Source organism: Trichoplusia ni, chromosome 16 (genome assembly GCF_003590095.1).
Source record: "Trichoplusia ni isolate ovarian cell line Hi5 chromosome 16, tn1, whole genome shotgun sequence".
Classification (NCBI taxonomy): Eukaryota; Metazoa; Arthropoda; class Insecta; order Lepidoptera; family Noctuidae; genus Trichoplusia; species Trichoplusia ni.
In genome coordinates this window covers 6,814,545-6,836,700 of record NC_039493.1, presented here as the reverse complement: position 1 = coordinate 6,836,700, position 22,156 = coordinate 6,814,545, and the positions used below count along the sequence as shown (strand labels likewise).

General features: G+C 35.6%; 1 protein-coding gene across 1 annotated transcript in view; it reads right to left on the bottom strand.

The window, feature by feature from the left end:
- Window positions 1-21,838, bottom strand: part of LOC113502096 (neurogenic protein big brain) — a 79,599-nt gene extending 57,761 nt beyond the window's left edge. The window contains exons 1-2 of the mRNA XM_026883477.1: window positions 21,311-21,838; window positions 14,069-14,195 (exon numbers count right to left, since the gene is read on the bottom strand). Coding sequence (XP_026739278.1) covers window positions 14,069-14,195; window positions 21,311-21,641 — 458 coding nt within the window. The 5' untranslated portion in view covers window positions 21,642-21,838. The remainder of the gene's footprint in view (window positions 1-14,068; window positions 14,196-21,310) is intronic.
- Between the last annotated feature and the right edge of the window lie 318 nt (window positions 21,839-22,156).

Here is a 22,156-nt window from a genome sequence, read left to right as displayed (position 1 = left end):
TATTCTTCCTTATCTCGGCTGTGCGCGACTGTACTCGCCTAATAACTTCCTTTTATCACGATAATACAGCTAATTAGGTGTTCTTATTAACGCGAAAATAATTCTTAGAAAGTAATATTCGGAACTGGAGTATATTTAGAAGAGAGACAATTTATAAATAGCCTCAAAAAGTGACGAGAGTGATAAATTGAATCAAGGATTTACATAAGTACCTAAAACTAGAAAAGATTTAGTGAAGAGGACTTTATGAACCATAAAAGTCGAGTCAAAACTGCCGTTTCTTAAAACGTATTTTGTAGAAGCCTCGGGTGTGCCTAAAACTAAATGACACTTAAAAAGTATCTCCTTTCGCTTCAGTTAGCACAAAGAATTTACAGGATATATATGTTAGCGTTGAGACATGACTGAGCCATGGCATGCAATTCTTTTTTTTTTAATTCTTACCAATACAGAAAAAATATAGATGAAAATACTTTTTTCCTGTCAGTTTTATAATTAATTTTGCAAATATGCATGTTTGTAAGTGTTAAAATTAAGTGTGAATCTACCATGTACCATGAAAACCAACTCTGATCATATTTAACCAGACTTAGCAATGTTTTGAAATTATCTTCCGTGTTGAGCATGGATGAGTAATGCAGTTTAGAGTTGAGATAATTTTGCATAAACCACATAAACAATTAATGTAATTCAAACAGTGCCACCGTAAACCTTGACAACAATTCCATGTGACTACACCACTAATTTTCTTCTACAGAGCAGTCAGAATTAATCTTGAGTTTCTTTCACGCTCACATCTAACACAAAGGTCCGCTAATCAAGTTACGGCTTGCACAGACAATAGATTTCAGGAAATAGTTCAAGCAAGGTAGTTAATATTCTGGACGATCGCAACGCCCACCTGACTCCGTAAGGCAGCGCGACTTCTTAATGTAAACCCATTTACCACGACGTTTATTTATTTCCTTTACTATTGTGGCTTGCGGCGCAATGAACAAAGGCTGCCAGTACGAATGCCCTCGCTACCCATTTGCGAGGACCAACACCATAAATACAACTAATGAATAAATCACTGACTCAGTAGCTCCACAGGTCTCACAATATTTCAATGAGCGCTTACTGAAATCCGAACAATTCGCGAACATAAACGGGTATGCAGTATCGATCGGCACCGCCCGCCCACCTGCAGCCGTGTTTAGCTGCAGGTCGAGTCAGCTCGCCGCGAAATTATATTAGCATTATTAAAAATAACGCTGACGCGGCGCAGATTAAGGGATTAGCCGGCCGAGGTAAACGTGGAACAGAACCGCTTATGAACTGCAAACCCTACCGTAGTTGTTTTCATAGCATCTCTTTTTAAAAGTTATATATTCAAATTGAATGTTTTTTTTTCTCGGTAAAAGTATTGTGAGTCTTCATTTCCATTGTAGCGTTTCCACGCCGGGCCGGCTGTCAAAATGTCCTTTAGGAGAAAGGATTGTTTTTTCCAGTGAGGCGCGCTCGAGAGCGCCGCGCGCTGCCTCGCCGAGAGGGATTGTACAGCGAAAACAAAGGAACGCTGTCCTCCTGCAAAACAGCGTTAAAACTTCGACTATTAACAACCAATTTCTTTACGGACAGGTAATAAATTGTGACAAACACCGAAATAGCCGACCGACTTTTCTGCAAGAATAACTCAAATACTTCCCTACAATTCCAGTTCAATCTGTGCTCTAGTTTGAACACATCGAGGATGACGCTAATCTACTGGCTTACATAATTAGTTATATGAAGCGTTATAACTGACATGGTAATCACCGCTTAGCCGTAGCCCTAACACAATTGATTTGGCCAATCAAAGTTTCATTACGGCCGCAAATGGATTCGTGGTCGGTCACCTGTAAATGCAACTTGGAACACACCCCGCCCCCTCTCCCGCTCGCCCCTCACACACCCGCAAATATTTAGATGAGAATTACCATGAAACCAATTTGCTAACTTCAACGCTTCCTTAGTCTACTCGTATGTATGCATTTTTACTTACATTACAATAACATTAACTAGTAAGATAGGATAACTCAAACAAGTTCGTAGATAAAATATTTACATAATAAAAAAAATGTTGATTACATAGTAATTTAGATTAGACAACTGACAAACATATGCCAAAAGTAAATTGCAAGGTGACTTATTTATAACCTAGAAAATGTTCATAAAAATATTTCTGCCGTTGTGTTTTATTCCCTATTTACCAACATTATAAAGTATTCTATATTACCGTAGTACATAATCCCAAAATCAACCAGACCGTGCAAAATCAACGCAGCACTCGCATATGATTGAATTACGACGTGAAGTTTATACGGTGCATGAACATTAAACATCAGAACTAATTTGAGGTAACCGCAACTAATTAGTCAGTAGTTAATTAATACCAGGTGTTGTTAGGTTGAATTTATTATTACATCTTGAGGAAACACGGATTTGTTAGTGAAACTGGACAGTGAGCGAGTGAAGCTATCAATGTTTGTTAGATCTGTAGTAAAAGATCTCTGTGTTAGAAAGATAGAGTCTCACAGGTGTAACAAATGAGGTTTTACGGTGTTATGTTCGTCTTATTTCGTTTTAGGTTAATCAATTAGAATATAGTCGTGTATCGCATTAATGGAACTGTATTGATATCTGACGTATTGCGCTAATTGAAGTATTCTTGTTAAGCCTGGCATACAATTGTTTATTGTCCAAAACAATTCAATAAAATAAAACATAGTAAGGTTATAAAAAAATATGGACCCATACTAAAAATGTTTTTTTGCTTTCTCATGCAATTTACCAAGATTTGAGGTAGAACTGAAAATAATTTAAACCGTTTTAATTACTTGAGCTGTCCCAATATTCGAGAGATCATTGGCGCTCTAGATTAAGTACACTGTAGTAGTTTGCTCAAGTCAATTAAACAATAAAATACACCAGACCAAAGCATCAGTGAAGGCAAGCGAACTGCAACAGTTAAAGCTAAGTCTGGCCATGTGGAACTGTTCAGCGACTGCTCAAAGTAGTAGCCATTGTCTACCGTTGTGTTACTAATATGCAGACAGATTCCCGACCCCTGGTCTGGCTAGCAGCTGTAGGTAGCATTCTAAACTCCTTGTTAGTTCAGTCAAGATGAATGGTACTTACATGTATTAATTAGTTCTTGCTATAACGAAAATCAAATTAGAGAATTATGGGTAGTCAAGATACCATACGCGATGTTCAATCCTCGCGTATTCCATTTGTGAATAGAACAGAATTTGTGTGATCCACGAACGCTTGTTTTGAGTTTTGATGACTTTGTGCGCGACATACGGGTTAAGTTTATTACCGCGTTTCTTTTATATCTGCACCAAATATCGTTATGGACACACAATATATAATATTAAAATTTGTGAGTGTGTTAATGAGCTTATTACCTCATCACTCTACCTAAACACAAAAAGAAAACAGTTAAGCCAAGAAGAAAACGGAAAAAGCACAATTCACTTAGCAAAAAAAATCATAAGCATTTGTTGAAGATATATCGCATATCGTAGTTTCGACCTATCCAGTTAGTATTGCGAGTATATTTGCAGTCAGTTAAAAACTCGCCAATCAGAAAGTTCGTGAGACTAACTGCCAAGTGTGCCGGACGCGTGTCACTCCACGAAGTTTATGTGCATCCCATCCTGAGCACCGTATTTTGAGGACGGTATTTCGAGGCTGAACTTACTGATACAACTTTCGAATGGTGTCGAATTTTTAAATATAGAGTGCAACGGATTATTTTTTTTCTTTTTTTTTTATCGAGTTTGAGATGTATTAAAATGTAGTTGGAATTATATATACAGTATCGTGTTTTACTTTATAAATGCTGTGCAAAATTACAGTGTGTTAATGTGTGAATTTGATTAGAGGAGAGTTCAGGAGCTAAAAAAAAATTGTTTTTCGAGCTGATGATAAAACCACTATAAAATGGAAATCCATTAATTTTTAATTATACTCCAAGACAAAGCTACATTTTGTAAGGTACAATGAAAGAACAAAATTTATAAACGCGATACATTTTTCTATATAATGTGGCATTTAAAATTAGAAGACATACATATGCATAGTAAAAAACAAAACCTACACGTTAGCAAATAGGTTCTCATGCACTGACCCATATTTCCCTCTTTTTATTTTGTATAAAAATCACTGTGACTTCAGGGAGCAGAGAAATGAAGACAAATGTGCATCGTGCGGTGTTGCAGACTCTATACAGTGTAGAAAGATATACTATACGTACATATACGTGGGTATTTCATTGTCGGGTCCCGCATAGGGTAAAGGTCAGTGTTTTCATCCCAAAGCACTCTCCTTTCATCGTGTGTAAGGACTTAATGCCGAGCGTATTTACGTATCGCCACTCGCTTTTTACCGGCTTAGATTAATGACGGGGATTTGTTACAAAGTAACCTTTTCACAATACGCTTTTTATGCTACGTTTTAATAAAAAAAATAACTGTGAAATTATGAGGTACAATTTTATGATTCAATAAGTCTAGTATTGTAACTACCCTTTGTCTAAATAGTTAATTAGTTGAAAATGAACTGAAGGATAAATAAAGTTAGGTTCATTGTGCAAAAAGCACTATCTTCTCTCCTATCAAGCGCCGGCATTCTGGGTCAATTACACGTTCTTGATTATACAGAATTAAACAACAAACAGCTTGAACTGAAGTACAAACGTTATCCAGGCCACACACACACACACACATACACGTCGTCTTATACCTACGTTATATCCATACGAGACTCCTTTGCCTCCGTCGTTCTACATTATACGAACATTCAATAAACCCTAATATATTATTAATGTAGTATTGAAATATTCGCATTAATATTCGAGATATATGCGGTAGCATCTGGTTGAATAGACTACCGAAAATTGAAATGGCTAGATGATCGTAGCCCCGTAGACAAAGCGTTGCGTTGCTACGCGCTACGCTACGTAGCGCTTTTGCATCTATTGTCTAGTTGGTAACTAAAACTGTGTACGATCACTTTTTCCCTAACAATAAGTTACAATAGAATCAGAATAAATATTTAGAAGAATATTTCGCATATGAGAAATTAAAGCAAATAAGAAAACCGAGCGGCAATGCAATATGTAATTTTGTGTAAATTGTCCCCTATCTTTTGATAACCTTACTATTTTACGATATTGGTGATTATATGAGATTTGCGATAGTGCTCGAATGTTACTTTTCTATTAGATTCCATACTTTTGGGGTACCCAAAGAGTGAGTCGGAAATATCTATGCGTCTGTCACCAGGTTATAAAAGGTTTAATGACCGTGATAGCTAGGTAGTGGACATTTTATTGATTATGCATTTATCTTACCGCTATAATAGCAAATAATAAAAATTGAAGTTATACAACGGTTGCTATTGTTATAAATCTCATGCAAAATATATGTTTTTCACATTTGTTTTGGCCTTTTTATACGGAGCCGTCAATATCGCCAGGCCCGTCTTTTCGAGAAACGTTACATAAAATATAGCTGGATTATAGCAAAACACGCATATTTTCATGTTTCATCGCATGTTGGGCATATCTAACGTCATGCATCTATCGTAATAATTGTTAATAAGAAGCAAACATCACATGTCCTGAGACCAAGATACTTATCTTAACAACTCAGCTGCCGCGGCAATTAATTTCAAACGGAACTCATCAACATTATTCATTAATTTGAACAATCTTTATACACAACATCCAGGTACTTAATTATGTGTCTTATTCCATTGTTCATAAAACTGAATTTCGATTGCAGGTATTAACAATTTAAAAATTATGACATAAGTCAGATGTGACCTGATAATCCGCGGTCGCCTCTGGGTTGTGTCGTACTTTATGCCCATAAAAACGAAGCACCCTTTAAGATAACCCTTTTGCAATAACGAATCAATTATATAAAACAATAGAAGAGGGTTTTGTCTGTTTCCCTTGTTTTAAATACCTCTTTACTGAGTAAACTTTATCGGTATCTGTGGTGGTTGACTTTATAATGGCTGTCATTAACTATCGCTTGTGTGTTATGTGACACTATCGGTATAGTTAAGACTAGCTGTTGCCCGCGACTTCGTCCGCGTGGTTAAAAGATATAAGTTATAATTTATACCTGCCTTCTATCTATCTATCTGCCTTCTATCTATCTTGTAGGATTCAGTCAGCGTTTGCAATGTAAGCGCAAAAAATGTGTTTTCTTACGACCTCACATTAGAAACCTCAAAAATTTTATTCTGATGTATAAGCTATATTGTGGTAAAGTTTCATTCAAATCCATTCAGTAGTTTTTACGTGAAAGAGTAACAAACATCCATACATCCATACATCCATACTTACAAACTTTCGCCTTTATAATAGTAGTAGGATGGACACCCGTCTATGTAGTCAGTATTGTGTTTTGATTGTTCAAAGATGTATAGTGATGTTTGAGCCTACTTTCTAGCCCTAATTAAAATTATTTAATCTTACATTTACGACGATTACGGTCAAATTTCATCAAGTATTTTCTACTGAAATAGAAGTGGCTCATTTTAGTTCACTACGAAAAAATCACTTGCGCGGCGTATCGCAGGTCATTGTTTGATCCCGCGCTGGTTAACGCTAATTATTTTTAATTTAAAATCTTTATTTTAAGTTATAAAATTCCGAGAAAGTATTTCACCTCAACCTATATTTTACAATAAATTTATTATAAATACATTGTGTTAGTAGTTGCATTATTTCAAACTTTGATTCATAGTTACAGGCATGGTTCTTTGTACACGTGCTTTGAATGTTTTTTAGGGCCTGCAACATAAGGGTTATATACATCCTTACTGCAGGAGTGGTATTAAACACAGAAGAAAGAAAACTGTCCACTAGTCATTTGTAAAGCAAACACAAAGTAATTAAACTACAAAAAAGATTTAACGAACATAAAATTCAACTAATCTTGAAGTAACTACAACTACGGGCTATTTATGCTTTAATCTAAGAAAAACTAAGCTTCTTAGCTTAACAAACTTAGTTGATTACTTTTTAAACCAGTCGAGATTTAAATAAAAACTCTTTCACGTTAGCACAATGACTTTATACTTACGGAGTTCAACGACCTTGTTTGAGTTACCCCTAGCTTACTTCTTTCAGAAAATGAAGCATTTAGTGAGCTCAAGAATGTAATAAATGAGCGAACGCGAGATTGTTGGAAAAATAAGACAAAAGGAAACCAAAGTATGGTAGTGTTTTGAAAACACCATTGTGACAATGTTATCAATCCGGTTTGGCATTCAGAAGTGTCAAAACAAAAAACGGTCAACAATTCACATTTTTTGTTAAACAGCCGTAATAAGTAACACCGATTGATCGATCATTTAATAACCATAGAATAAATGCGGGCAATTTTGAAAAGATTCTTGATCTCGATGCTGTGAGCATTTTCTTATTTCTATTTTAAGGATTCCGTAACCAAACGATAAAAAAATGGAACTAAGTTTTCGATATTTATCCGTCTGTTACCAGGTTGTATCTTACGATCCTGTGATCGTCGCGCTAGTTTGAAGACCTGTACACAAACATTTCTTCATCATGCTACCTTCATACGTTGTACTCACACCACCTTTACCCCCCCCCCCACCACCCCTTTATACAGTTTCCTCATAACTTCAGCTGCCCAAGGGACAGAAAAAGTAAAATAAGTTACCGTACCGAGGAACAAACCGCTTGGGTTTTATTTCATTCAAATCACACTGACGCTGCATTATGTTTTATATGAATTATAAAAGAGAATCCTTGTATATTTATTAAGGGAAAAAATAACACATGAAATGAATACACGTATATTTTTTAGGAAGAATGTACAAACGTTTGAATATAAAACCTCTTTTTAGAAAACTTTCATGTTGTTTCTTGCAAATCGTATGATGGTATTAGAAATACCGAACATTGAATCGTTTAATTAACAATACCAGAAGACAATTGCAATTAAATTAGTCAAAAAGATTTACTCAGCCATGGAAATTTTCCTCTCTAGTCTGAAACTCTCTTTTTTAATACATTACCTAACTTTTTATCAAATTGAGAAAAATAACAGTACCTAACAATAGAACATTATAACCAGCATTTTATTGTATCGAGTTGAAGGCAACAGATAACACAGCTCCTATCCTACTTGTAATATCTTTGTATAATATAAAAGAAAAGCAAAGTTTCACAATAAAATCATTCACAAAGGCAGGTAATACGCGAGAGATCGCTGTAAGCATCGTAACATACATCGATCAAATAAGACGTATCGACGCCTTGGGCCATACATTACCTTATCAAAATGTATTACTGTCGGCAGAGGTAATCGCCATGCGGCCGGCGTAGCCTAATCAATTGTACACCTTCGGAAACCGGCTTCGCATTCTCTCATTCAATAATGCAGTCAATTTAACGCGTAAGATCTGCCAGTTTTTTTTTTTGTTGTTATTCGGTTTTTTGGTAGATTATGATTAGTTTTATTTATGAATTTTTGAGCTTAGCATCTAAAAAGCGTCGGTCGTCCGGGAGCAAGATGGGTCGATGACATAATAAAAGTCTCGGTTCGAGTCTGGATGAGGCTAGCACAGGACCGTAGAAATTGGCACGAGAAAGGGGAGGCCTATGCCCAGCAGTGGGAGGATAAAGGCTGTGGATGATGATGATGATCTTTCTAGATTACAGTGTTCATTTCACGTTGCGTTTTATAAACGTTTTTATGAACTCTTCTCGATACGAAATTGCAAATCATCAGTTTTTATTACATAAAAAAAATATTAGAATCCACAATGCTTTATATTTCACCTATGGACCACAAAAAGGATAAAAAATTCTGCTTCGATATTTGCAATTATAAAAGGAAATAAAATATTGTGATTGCGTTTACCTCACATATCATGTAATTTTACACGGGGTAACCTACTTAATTTTGTAATATTATTGCGGTATTCATCACAACCATATTGAGCAATTAAATCCCATGATAATTAATTTAAAGCGATTTAAGCTGCTCTCACTTAACGTGGTATGCAATTAATTTACCATTTCCATTTAAATCGAGCTTATTGGGAACAAGTGAGGCGAACCGAGCTTTATAGATCTTAATTCAGATGTTTCTCTTAACGTTTAATTAACGCTATATATCTTGCATCGCTTTGACAAAATGACTGCTTCCTTCACTAAGAAAAAACACTGTACACACTTGCTAAGGAAATATAAATCTTATTGTCTAGTACGTAAGGTTGATGTCGGTGGCGTTTGTAAAAGCCAGTTGTATCTACACGTGCAGTGACGTCAGGCATGCACGTGCACGGTGCGCCCGCGCATCTGCCGGTAAAGTTCACTGCACCGCTCCCTAAAGGCTTCTTGAGTTTGAGGTCTCGAGATGATCTTTTGTATTCAATGTAATAGTTATTTTAGCACTAACAATCCAGTATGATATTTTTCATGACTTTTTAACTACGTACTCTTGGCTAAAGGCTAGTTAGCCAAGGCAAAGGCATATTAATTTAGTAATCGCGCTGACACTCAAGTATCACAATATGTTTTTATTACAAGTACATTTTTTAGTAGAATATATTATTTAATGTAAAGCCATCTTTCCGTCTATTCCCCTTTCACGAGGCAGGACAAGACTTGTCGAGGGTTTTCAATTAAAAAAGGTTGTGCACCTGGCTTACCGCTGGAATAAATTATGACAGGTGTGGGTTGTACTTAGCGGGGTCCTAGATCAGATAAATGTAAACGAGGGGAATGGAAGAAACTTAAGCCAAGGTTTAGTAGGGTAGGTGTATGAATATGAATACAAATATCTATAAGATGATAGGAGAACTAACATTCAGTTACTTCGAATATACTATAGATAGTTCAGTGAAATAGTAGACTGCACGGATAGCCGAGTGGTTGAGGTTGAGGTCATCACGCAAAAACCCACTTTGCGCGACGTATCTCGGGTTCGATCCTCGCTTAGGACTAGCATTTGTGTGATCCACGAACTCCCGCGACACAAGGATTAAATTTCCTAAAGAAGGAGCCGTTTCAAAAGTAGAAAATTGACAAGGCTACTGCAGTCTTAACATAATAAGTTAGTTTTATGTATACGCCCATAAAATAATTAATTAGTCTGTTAGTCTTCCTATGGGAATAACAGAATAACGCGCAACACAACTGGCAATATTATGAAACTTAGAGAGATATAAAATAAAATAGTTTACATAAAACAAATTGAGCTGAATACACAACCAGATATGTCTGAATAAAAAGCACCAAAAACCGTTTACAACTTTATGAAACAAAAAAGTTAAGCACCTCTCTACTAGAAGTAGTTTGTTTTGATCAATCCGAAAACGTAAACAGCATGGACTGTCGTAAAAATAAAGCTAAAACAACCCCGGTTAACCGCCTAACTTATACGAGAAAGGAGATCGGACGCCGAAAAGGTTGGATAACTGTGGATCTATTCATAAAGTTAAACATAACTTGCGGTTAAAGTTCTACCACGAACGATAATAATGGTTACTTTTAGTTAGAAATACGATCTTAAGTCTGCCATATCGGTATTATTAACGATAACGCGATCTGATATCTTTAAACTTGGACAAAAATCCATAACTGGCTAATAATTCAATTTACCTTCCGAACTTTTGATGATGTCATTCACCTTCTTGCATGAATCTTATTTATTATTATATGGATGAATCCAACCGAACAGCCGAATGAACTAAACCGAAATTGCTCCAGTTTTAAACAAAATTTTGATTGGCCTTCGAATCACCTGCTTAGAATACACATAACCTTACTTTTTTCATCCAAAATTATTGAAGCGCGCAAATTGGCCTCAGGTAAAGATCCGTTGCACCACAAAGGAATTCTCCCAAACGAGGTTTGTAACCAAAATGCTTATTGTATAAAAGTTCTTTTGTAATACGTACGTCACATATAAATCACAGGAGGTGTAGTTGCGTGGGACAATACGACAAACAATTTAAAGGACAAATGTTCCTCACAAAAAGCATCTATCTACTTTGTTAAAGGCAGAACAACGAATACCTTTGCGTATTGTGAAAATAGTTATTAGTTTATGGTAAGAATAAAAAAATTGCGTAAGCCCGATTGGCAACATACCGTATTCGATATTCAAATTATAAAATGAAAATACATCGATATCATAAACATTTGCGTAACCAAACTGTTTACTTTCTGAATATAATATAACAATAAAACAACATTTTATTAAAACTGCAGTTAATTTCCCAGTACGGCAACAGTAAACAGTTTTCTCTACAAAATAAACAGCACATTAAAACACAACAAAACAATGTTTATCTTTATTTAATGTTAATTCGTTATGTTTTTCATTGTCTTTGCAGGTTGTGAACATTTTCAATTTGCTAATAGCGTAGTTCGTATGCAATTTGCTTGGCAGCTTTACTAGTTAAAGTTTGTAGAGTTGGTTAGCACACGTTGCTTCTTCCAATAAATATATATTACAAAGTTTTATACGTGCTTTATGTTGCTGAGGAATAACACGGTAAGTTTACATTTATTTATATTTAATATTTGTTTGTTTGTTTCAGATACTTACGGAAATATCTCAAGTCAGGTATTTGGTCCCTGTGTAGTAGTTAAGATTATAAATTATTTCGACCCCTAGTGACATTTTACCCCCTACTAAACTACTTGAGCAGCCACTTTTCATTTAACAACTGCTTTCTTTACAAAAACATATTAATTTGAGATCAAAAAACTGTATTTTTAAAGTTATAAATTTCATAGATTCTAAATCTACTCCAATACAACAAAACTCCATTGGGCAATATATCCACGAACAGTACACAAACACACCTTTCACACATATAACATTTCGCTCTGAATACCTGAAACCATTTTGATACAAACAGCACAAGGCTCCCTCGATTCCCTTATTCCCATTGTACCGTCAAGTGTTCCTGTTATACCTGACACTTAGACGAACATTCTGTCATCTGAGTGTCTCACACAATTCGTAACTGGGTTTGGAAACTGTCGATATATGTGTTCAAAACAAACACACACGTTTACCGAGCTATCCTGTATCGATACGATACTGTCCAACGTTATCTTGTTTGGAGATTAAACGGAATAAATTTTCATTTTATGTCGAACAAACATGTCTGTTCGTTTGCTTTACGAATGATAATGTTTGAAGTTTTATCTTCTAGTTGAGTGATAGGAGAAAGAATTTGAGATGTTGAGATATAAAGTGACGTTTCATATTTAGCTGTTAAATAAGCTTTTGATATATTGAATGTATATATACCAACACGATGAGAACACGGTCCTAATTTCCACTCTTCATATTTTACGCAAACATAAAATTTTCACGTATACAAACAAACACTGGGTCCTATAAAGAAACACACAGTACAGTAGTACTGTTTATTATAGTTAAATCGAGTAAATAACAACAATCACACCGCAATAGAACGAGCACAGATCGCAACAATGTCCCATTTATTACCCACAACTGTACCGAGCCAAGATAAGGAGCCATTTATATTTCTCTCATTCTCGATAGCTATAGTTTACATCACATATATCTATTTATATTTACACCAAAAACATCATACCATATTCATGTTACACAGATTTCTGTAATAACTTGTCTCACGCGAATAAATCTCGCTGGATAAGCGCGGTTGCTTGTGATTTAAATAAATGAATTGCGCGCGACAATAAAACTGAGGTAAATTAATACGTAACAAGCGTGTTGCCAAAGAAATTCATGGATTTATCCCACTGGGACACAGAATAAATTACAGTTCGAAATATTAAATTGTTGAACGCAATTCGATGTACAAACGAACCGATAATTTAGACTGACTTTTGCCTGAATAAGTCGTAAACTTGTCAAGCAATGATATTATAAACATTTTATTCCACTTTTGATATAATTGCTGTAGTATTACCTTAAAAGTGGTCACGTAGATCGCATATCGTATTCACAGACAACAATTCAATGATCACAAGGACAAAAAATAAAAACTCGTAAAAATATAAGCTTCAAAATTGGGTTCCATATTTTCGAGTTATGCCGAAGGCAACACGTCTCCACGAAACGACGAAAATATCTCAATCTTGGAATAACGTGTTACAAAAACTTTAGGGTCTGTTAGCAGAATGTTTTAATAAAAAATACTCGAGGCAAAGACATTCTCTTGTCAGCCAGTAAAACAGTGCTATTACAAACTTCATGTTAACAATATTACAACCTCTATTTGTCGATCTAAGGTACATGGTATGAATAATTAATTACATTGATTAGCACCAATGCGTAAGCTGCTGTCAGTTACTAACCACCCTAATTAATAATACAAGACTAATTGCAAACATAGGTTACTATTACTTGTCTTATCATTTAAGGTATTATTTCGAATGCATATTATTAGTCGATGAAACACGCACTCTTTCAGATCCACACACGCAAAAGACAGGCTGACAATATAATAGACTGTCAATTCTAACTTTTTAATTTTTTGAATGACGTTCCAATTTGTTCGCAAAGTCCTCCGATTCGATTGCCTATAAACGCGGGTTAGTCCGTGACCTGACGGCTAATTTCGAAGATGTCAGTTAATAAATAGATTGCTTCGACGTGCTTATCTAGTTCAAATATAGGCGGCGAAAACTGCATCTGAAGTGCTCTATTTAACGGCTTTATCGTAGTAATTCATGTAAAGAAGAAGAAATCTAAAGAAGAAATATTAGGTTTTAGATTATTTCGTGCTTATAATAATCAGTTTTCGGTTGACTATTTAATTATTAGTGGAAAAACAAAAAATGCGTCCTTACTCTATCGCGTTAGCTATGACAAGACATATTTTACCAAATAAAACTAAGTGCAATATCCACTATATAATGCTATGAAGTGTGTGAAAATATCTGCGTATCAATAATGATCTCAACCCATTCATCCTTTAAAACTTAACTATTAAGACCCAAATCAGTATCCATTATAAATCTTACATATAAATGTCCACTTACCCGTATATAGCGGCTGCGCCGGCGATGGCCCCGCCGCACTGCGCCGCCACGTAGAGCGCGGCGCGCAGCGGGGACACGCGCCTGCGCACGCACAGAGCCGCCGACACCGTCGGGTTTACGTGAGCACCTGGGTGAGAAGATAATAATAATAAATATGGATATATTGATCAAGTGCATCAAGTAAAGGGTAATTTGTAGCTTAAAAGAAGAATTCATGAAAGTTATAGTTATGTTTAAACGACATGGTCAAAAGTCAATCAACGGTGTGCTCGTAATTTTAGCCCAGGATTATATAAAAAAATCTTCGTTTGAATTACAATTAGGTTTCTGAAAAAAATGGCTGGTCGGTAAGGCGTATTTTTGTAACGCAGATTTCATAACCAGGCACATTATGTAGTATCAACAAGAAAACATAATAATAGATAAATCTCTCCGAAAGCAAAGTATGTAGCCAACGCTCCGCACATACAAAAATAATCACAAAAAAATATGAAACAAGGGCAAGCGACTCACATATGGTGTTTAATATCCACCCTTAAGGTTGAAGGTGTGATTCTTACCCTTCTGAAGTAAGGGACGACGATCTCCACCAGATGCTCCATAACAATAATTTACAAAAAGGAATCGCACTTACAGCACTCGTCAGATATTGAACGACCCAATTTCAGAGTTCGTTTCCACCAGGTTAATACGGAACAAATATTCGTGTAATATTTATTCACATATGTTTGTACTCGTTCTTCATGTATTTATTCCCAACGGCTGTGATTTCATCCGCAATTACTCCGCTTTTTAAGGATATGTGAAAGAGCTTAATTTTTCCAAAAATGTGGATTCAATTTCTTTTTAACTCTATTGTCAGTTTTTTAAAAGAGGATTGTAAAGGCTTAATTCTAACTAAATCTAATAAGACTCTCTATATTTTAATAAATCTGCAAAAAAGGCTCTATTCGGTAATGAAGCTTTATTAGTACACACTAGCTGTTACCAGCGGCTCCACAAGCTAGAAATAAAAAATGATCCCACATGAATATAAACTAACAAAACAACTTTGTATTCATTCAGGTTTTAAAATCTGTACCAAATTTCGTCCAAATCCATTCAATGCGCATGCAATTTTTGCGCGAAAAGGTGACAAACATCAATCCATAGTTACAAACTCTTGAGTTCAAATTTAAAAAAGGATGAATCAACAACATTTTGCTAAAGAATTACTTTCTTAAAATAAAAATACACGTCACATTAGTCTCAAGAATCCTGCCCAAATAACATTGAGCTTTGACTAGGTCATCTCTCAAAGTATTCAAATATAGTCCTCTCTGCGCCTTAGAAAGCACGTAGAGCCGGGGACAGCATCCCAGCGGACTAAGAAAGTACGAGAGAATCTAATGCACCTGTGTTTGCGATCACACTTTGGTGATATAAAATTTACAACATCATTAGTGGATGGTCTTTGCCTTCGAATCTAGATCTAAAGGCTTGACACCTCTCAAAGTAATATTAATCTACTAATCTATGCCGTGTTGTGCGCTGTCACTCTTACCCAACTAAAATATTAAGTACTCTTGGACGCAGCAATAGACATCCAGATCAAATTTTTTAATAGCACGTTAAGGAGATAGATTAAAAAAATCTGAAAACCAACGTTTTCAATTGTCACTCGATTCAAATTTTAACAAAATCGCTCCTGCCGTTTTTATATTTGTAAATTGCATTGTTATTGAGTTTGAAAATAACCTAAAAATACAGCGTACTAGCTTATCGGAAAGTGTACAAAAGTCCAACCGGATGAACAAACAAACAAACAAGAAAAGTGAGTGTATAAAAACGTGGGAAAAATAATCAAGCACAGTTTTCTCGAAACAAAAGAATCACGTCTTCTTACTCGAATATCCGCGTCTTATAAAAAGGGTTTTAGGTCTTGTATTATGAAGTTAATAAAACACGATCCTTCCAAATAAGTTGTCGTGTCGGGATCAGAGCGGACCGGCGCAGGAAGCCACTACCGGTCCTGTTCTAACCGTCGTCATCCTATAATCTTGATTAAAGTCTTATTTCTTACTTTGTTTTGCTTTGTATGCCTATGTGTAGTCGCGTCAGCGAGCAATAAACCTATTACGATGAGAATTAAGAGTGTAATTTGAATATGTTACGCAAATTTAATGTCCTTTGATTTCCGATATCTATTATGTTATGCCGGTTGTTTACGTAAACGTAATATTCACACGAAAAATCTACCAAACTTTTTATCAATAACTTACTATACCTCACATAAAACTAAGCATAATGTCGAAGTTCCAATGAATATTCCAAATACAATTACTTAAAACCTTTTTTATATTTTATTCAAATGAAAAGGATCGACAGGAAACATGGCATACGGTCTACATAATGTAGGTAAATAAAAAACCCTTAACGAAGATAATCAATTTATCAGGAGAAGAATAAACAAACAACAATATAAACCTTTCTAACTCGTACCTACAATTTGTAGAGAAAAGTAAGCATAATAAATTGTTTTTCATTTGTTTTACTTGTACATGCGGGTACAGCGATGCTTTATAAAGGGATTTGGTAGAATTTAGGAGGATTTCTCTCTGTCATTACAGATGACAAATCAGGCATAATGCCGCGAAGCCAGTGCCGCGCGGTGACGCGAACGTTACTGATTGCTTTGTTTCTTTGTTAACATCCTACTCTGTAATCATACATTGCGGTACATATTCCGTTCTTTGCAAAATGGAAAACTCGTTCTTTACAACTAAATCTCCAGGGTGTATGGCAGACAGGCCATTTATCATTAACAATTTTATTTCAGAACACGAGAGCTTTGAACAACTTGGAAATGAAAACTAATAACTTCGGCAAACGACGTGGCGAAAGTTTGAGCTAATACTAAATCTCGTATATAAATACTCTTTGAACTTTAGCTTAGTTGCGCACAAAGTTGTTTAGGTTTTTTGCCAAAGGCCAATATGTCAACTCCTTAAAAAAAAACAATATCCAAAATGTATTCAGATTCTAAATACGAAACAATTTCGTCTCCGCACGCCAGCTGTTACGGACCTAAGCACTCGCGAATATTCCCTCCATTAAAATATTGTTTTCATAAAATCTGACTTATCCTACGCAGAAAGGTGTATGTTCAGAATAACAAATTTTACGATGAGATAATATCATGTCGCCTTAGTATTCCCGTCGTATAAGGGCGAGGGAGGATTCACTATGGTAGGTACGATAATGGCTGCCCGGATGTTTACCTGCGTTTGGGGTACGTAATATAATAGCGAAGATATAGTAGCCTTGAGGTGTTTTACCTCTGGGTTTTGGAGACAACTGCCGTGACGGTAAGAATAAACGTCCACGCATATGGCAATGAGTAAATAATAATTGTTATTAACCAAATTTAAATAATAACTACTGAGCCAAATTTGATGAAACTTTTAACTTCTAACAAACATAGAAAAATAATAATAAACGTGTTCATTTTTTAAAGTATATCGTTGCTACATATTACATAACAAAATCATAAAAAAAAACAAAGCTTGCGACACATCGACATTGGCATACTACGCGTTTCAAATGAGACGATAATCGCGATCGCGGCAACCTCAAAAAGCAAACGGCAAAATTGTAAAATATCCACGTCAGAGGTTCATTCATGAGAACAACGACTATATTTTCTTTTCGTTTCATTTAGTACGAGTGCATAGATAACATATTTTTAGTAATTGTAATATTACTTTTTAAATCAAAATATCATTTAAGACAGTTATCAACACATTTGAAACACGTATTAAATTTACATATTAATTCACCGACTACCTATTTGATCATAACCTAAATCATACAATATTCAAATATCGAACATAGACTATTCAATTTGACGCGCTATTTGTATTTCGAACAATAGTGCTTAGCAAACACAATAACAAAATCTATACCAATGTTGATTTATTTTTCAATGTCTTGTTTCGAAATGATATTCAAACAACATAATTTTAAACAGGGAATATAATATTATTAACATTTAAATTGAAATTAATTTTCAAATTTATTTTTAAACTGTATGTACTAAGTTCTTTATGGTGTTAACCTAAACTGCCATTTAAGAATGAATTTGAATGAAAAACCCAGTTAGTGTTGGTGAAAGAGAATATTTGATTTTGAAATAGGATCGGCAGGATATAGTGACTCGAACCGAGCGAATATATCAAGTGACAAGTACAGAAGGCTTTACTTTGCTTATCGATTATTCACATGACGTTTTGGAACGTTGACGAACCGGTTTTCAGTCTAGAATAGTAACTACTCGATCCAATCCATCACTAGGCTGGAACTGCGAAAATAATCTTATATTTTTATATGAAAAGGGAATATAGACTATATTCCCTTTTCGGGTAGTTTTTTAGGATTCCATACCCAAGAAGTAAAACAGAACCGACATTATTACTTAGGCTCCGCTGTCCGTTCATATGTTACCAGTTGTGAAAATTAATTGGCACACATTTAAGATTTTCACGCACTGACTACTATTTTTATTGTTAGAAACGTTGTTTAAATCGAGTATACTCAATGGTTATAATATTTAATTGAGCACCCATCAAGAGTATATTTATTACTCCAACTGTCCATCTCGCACTTGACCGATTTTTTAATAGCAAATAAACCGTAGTGCTCTGTTAACCTAAAAGATACCACCTACCTAAATACTTACCAAAAAGTTTTCGTCAACTTTAAGTGAATTGTCTGGTTTTTAAATAAAGCAGTGCTTCTTAAACATCGCAATACAGATGAAATTTATAACGTAATTCCAAAAACTTGGGGCGAGTTTTAAAGGAAGCTTCGTTGACAATACAACTTTGTTCAGTCCGCTTCCTGAGCACGCATTGATAAATGAATCCACAGCAGAGCTTTGGAATCCAAGTTTAAAGAAGACAAAACAATGATGCACTGAAGTAATTATTTGAAAACTACTCTATAAAAAACAGCCCAGAAAACCACCAACAAAAATTCAACGTGAAAAGTTTTCCCTTTATTTAATTTATAATCCTTAATATTTAAATTATTCACGCATCGATCAAAGCTCTACATTAGTCCGCGCTCAAAATAGGGATGTCCACTTGTCCAGCCATTAGCGAAAATTAGGGCGCGAATGGGGGTGTATTCTAAAAATTTATCACGGTAACTCGCGAACATTGTAGATTCAAGAATCGGACCTTGATTGTGAACGCGATAGCTTTCTCCTCTTTGTTATTATTATGATATTAATTTAAAATGTCATTGTCCCGGCGTCATGTGATCGCCATTATAAAGTTATAACGAGGGGACAAAGGGTGAAGGGTGCACGTGTTGGATAGGTTATAATAATCCCGCCTAATGTGCGTAGATGAGTAGTTTTATGGGAAGTGACGTCACACTTGTGCATCCGTGGTTAATCTCAATAGCCTAATTTTATTTTTGAAAAATTTAATCTCCACTCAACACTAAACAAATTCAGAAAAAAATATAGAGTAAAGATCTTTATAAACCTAGACGTTAAATTGAAAAAAGTATCGATACGGCAAAAACTAAAAAAAAGGACACTGTAAGAACCTACTTGACAAGTTGAAAAAGCTGAGACTTTCGCCTCGCAGCCGCTTATCCTTAAAAAAAAGCGGATAATTGAGAACATCTGCTTGTCGCGGGGCGGCCGGTAACCCATCCGAGCGGGGACCTACAGCCACCTCTTATGAAACACTATGATTGCAACTGTGGAAGCGTGACAGCGCACTACAGAGCCTAGAGCGACGTCTCTCTTCTTCAAGTACTATCATATCACTATCGAGAAAGTGGTATTCTAACAGCGCAACCAACGTTTATAAATAGTATTTATACGGTACCGGGTTAATTGCACTCTCCAGACACTGCCTCTAAACCCAATATTAAATAAAAAAATGGAGTAACTATTATCTTAAAAAGCCCTTCAAGATTTATGCAGCATCTTACCGAAGCATCGTAAAAGCGCTCCTGTTGCAAAGTCATATTGAATGCGCAAAGATATACGATCAAAGATGTGTAACAAATCCTGATAGAGTGGGATGGAAATAAAAAAATCAGATAAGATATCGATTGTAAGAAAAAAATAGATTTAAGAATGAAGGCATCGAACAAAAACCTTTTAAAAAAGAAATAGAAGCATTAGAAAGGAGTATTCACTAAAGGATAAAAAAGGTAATAACTGTAAAAGTATAATTCGCGGTTACCGTTGTAAAATCACATTTAAAAATGGAATAAAAATGCAAATGAAGTGGACCTGTTCAACGACTCTTATGGGTCCCATCCCGCATTACATCGGGCATTATAACTTAAAATACATCGTTAACACACGTGGCTGTTTAACTTTTCCTTTTTCATTCGCCAATTAAGGTTGCGCATTCCTCGTAACTAGTAATTTCAAGCTCCCACAGTAATGGAGGTATCTTATTATTTTCTTTTGCTAAAGTGCTATTTTAGGACTGTTCTTTATTCCCAGCCAAAGTGGTTCCTGTTATTGAACGTAAGTGTTACGATTGCCGGCGATTATATTATTATATGGCCACACCGTTGGTGGATGAAAAACGGAATACGAACTTTTTAGTAAACAGGTAGAGATACAAAAACCTATAAAACAAGTGATGTAATTTTGTTTACAAATCATAAGACCACATTAAAAGCTTAAAATGTTAATTGGAATTTGTTTATTCTCATGAACTCAAGCTGGAATATTGATAGAAGAAAGCTCAAAATAACATAAATTGTAGAGTCCTAAAAACCAAAAACTCCTTTCGCTAAATAAAAACTTCACCAATACATCCCGTTCCAACGAGTGTCTTTATTTTACCTGACCATTTACGAAGGGAACAAGATAGAGAACATTTGTAAAAAAAAAACTTTTGTGCCAGTACTACAAAGCCAGATATGGTGGAACAAAAAGAACGAAATACGCACACAAACAAAACATTTAAAAGGCCATCTGTGTGTACGATCTCGACATGTTTTAACAGAGGAACAAAAATACGTATACTTGATTATTTCAAATTTTGAATAGAATCTAGAATTACCTATGTTATTTGTAATGTATCTTGTTTATTGCTTTAATGAGCTTGAACAATGAACTTCGATAAGTTTTACTTGTAATGTTGTGAACTAGTTGTGTGTTTAAGTTCCCTTCTAATACATTAAGCCCTGGGAAAATGAGATATTCATCACAATGTATCTTACCAGAAATATTAGCGAAACATAGTGTTAGAGTTGCGATGGCACAGCCGGAAGCGAGAGCGGTTGACAGCAGCACAGCTGAAGCGGAGGCCCCGACGCCCGCTCCGCCCGCCGCTCCGCACACGATGAACACATACAGAAAGGAGGCCGCACACTCAGCTACCACTGCCTTCCACAAGGACAAGGTCCGCACTTCCAGCCGCGCCGGCACTCTCCCGGAGAGACCACCGTCACCAGAGTTCGACTCTTTCCGTATACACTCCAACTTTTCAAACAAAGTAATTATATGCTGTTCTATATTCTCATCCGATATATTAAATGTTTGTTCGCCCATTTTAAAAAAATATAAAAGAACACAAAAACAACAATTTTTTAATAATCTACGATCATTTTTTTTTCGAATTCGAATCCCGCGCGATTTATTTCGTAGGCGTAGAGAGACGACGTGTCCGCGACGGTCGTCAGTCTCACAATGCCGCGAACTGGCGACTGAATGAACAGCGAGTGAATGGAGGCGGCGGGGGCTGCACATGTCCCGGCGCGGCGCCCGACACTTGTTACACCCCGCCCCCGGGACCTGCACTTTCAGCGAGGGTGTAATCAAATCGCTATCTTGGCAGCCGACTAGCACAATACACTGTAATTAGATAACAGATTTTCAAGTCCATTTTTTGACCCTTGCAATCTGTTACTTTTTATATTTCCATTTCGTTTGGATTTTTTAATATAAGTGTTTGATCGATTGTTTGTTTTTTTAATTTATAGCTCAGAACTAAACATTTTTGGGTGCATTATTTTATTAGTTTACGTATGTCAGATTAGCACATATATCTTAGCACAAAGGATACT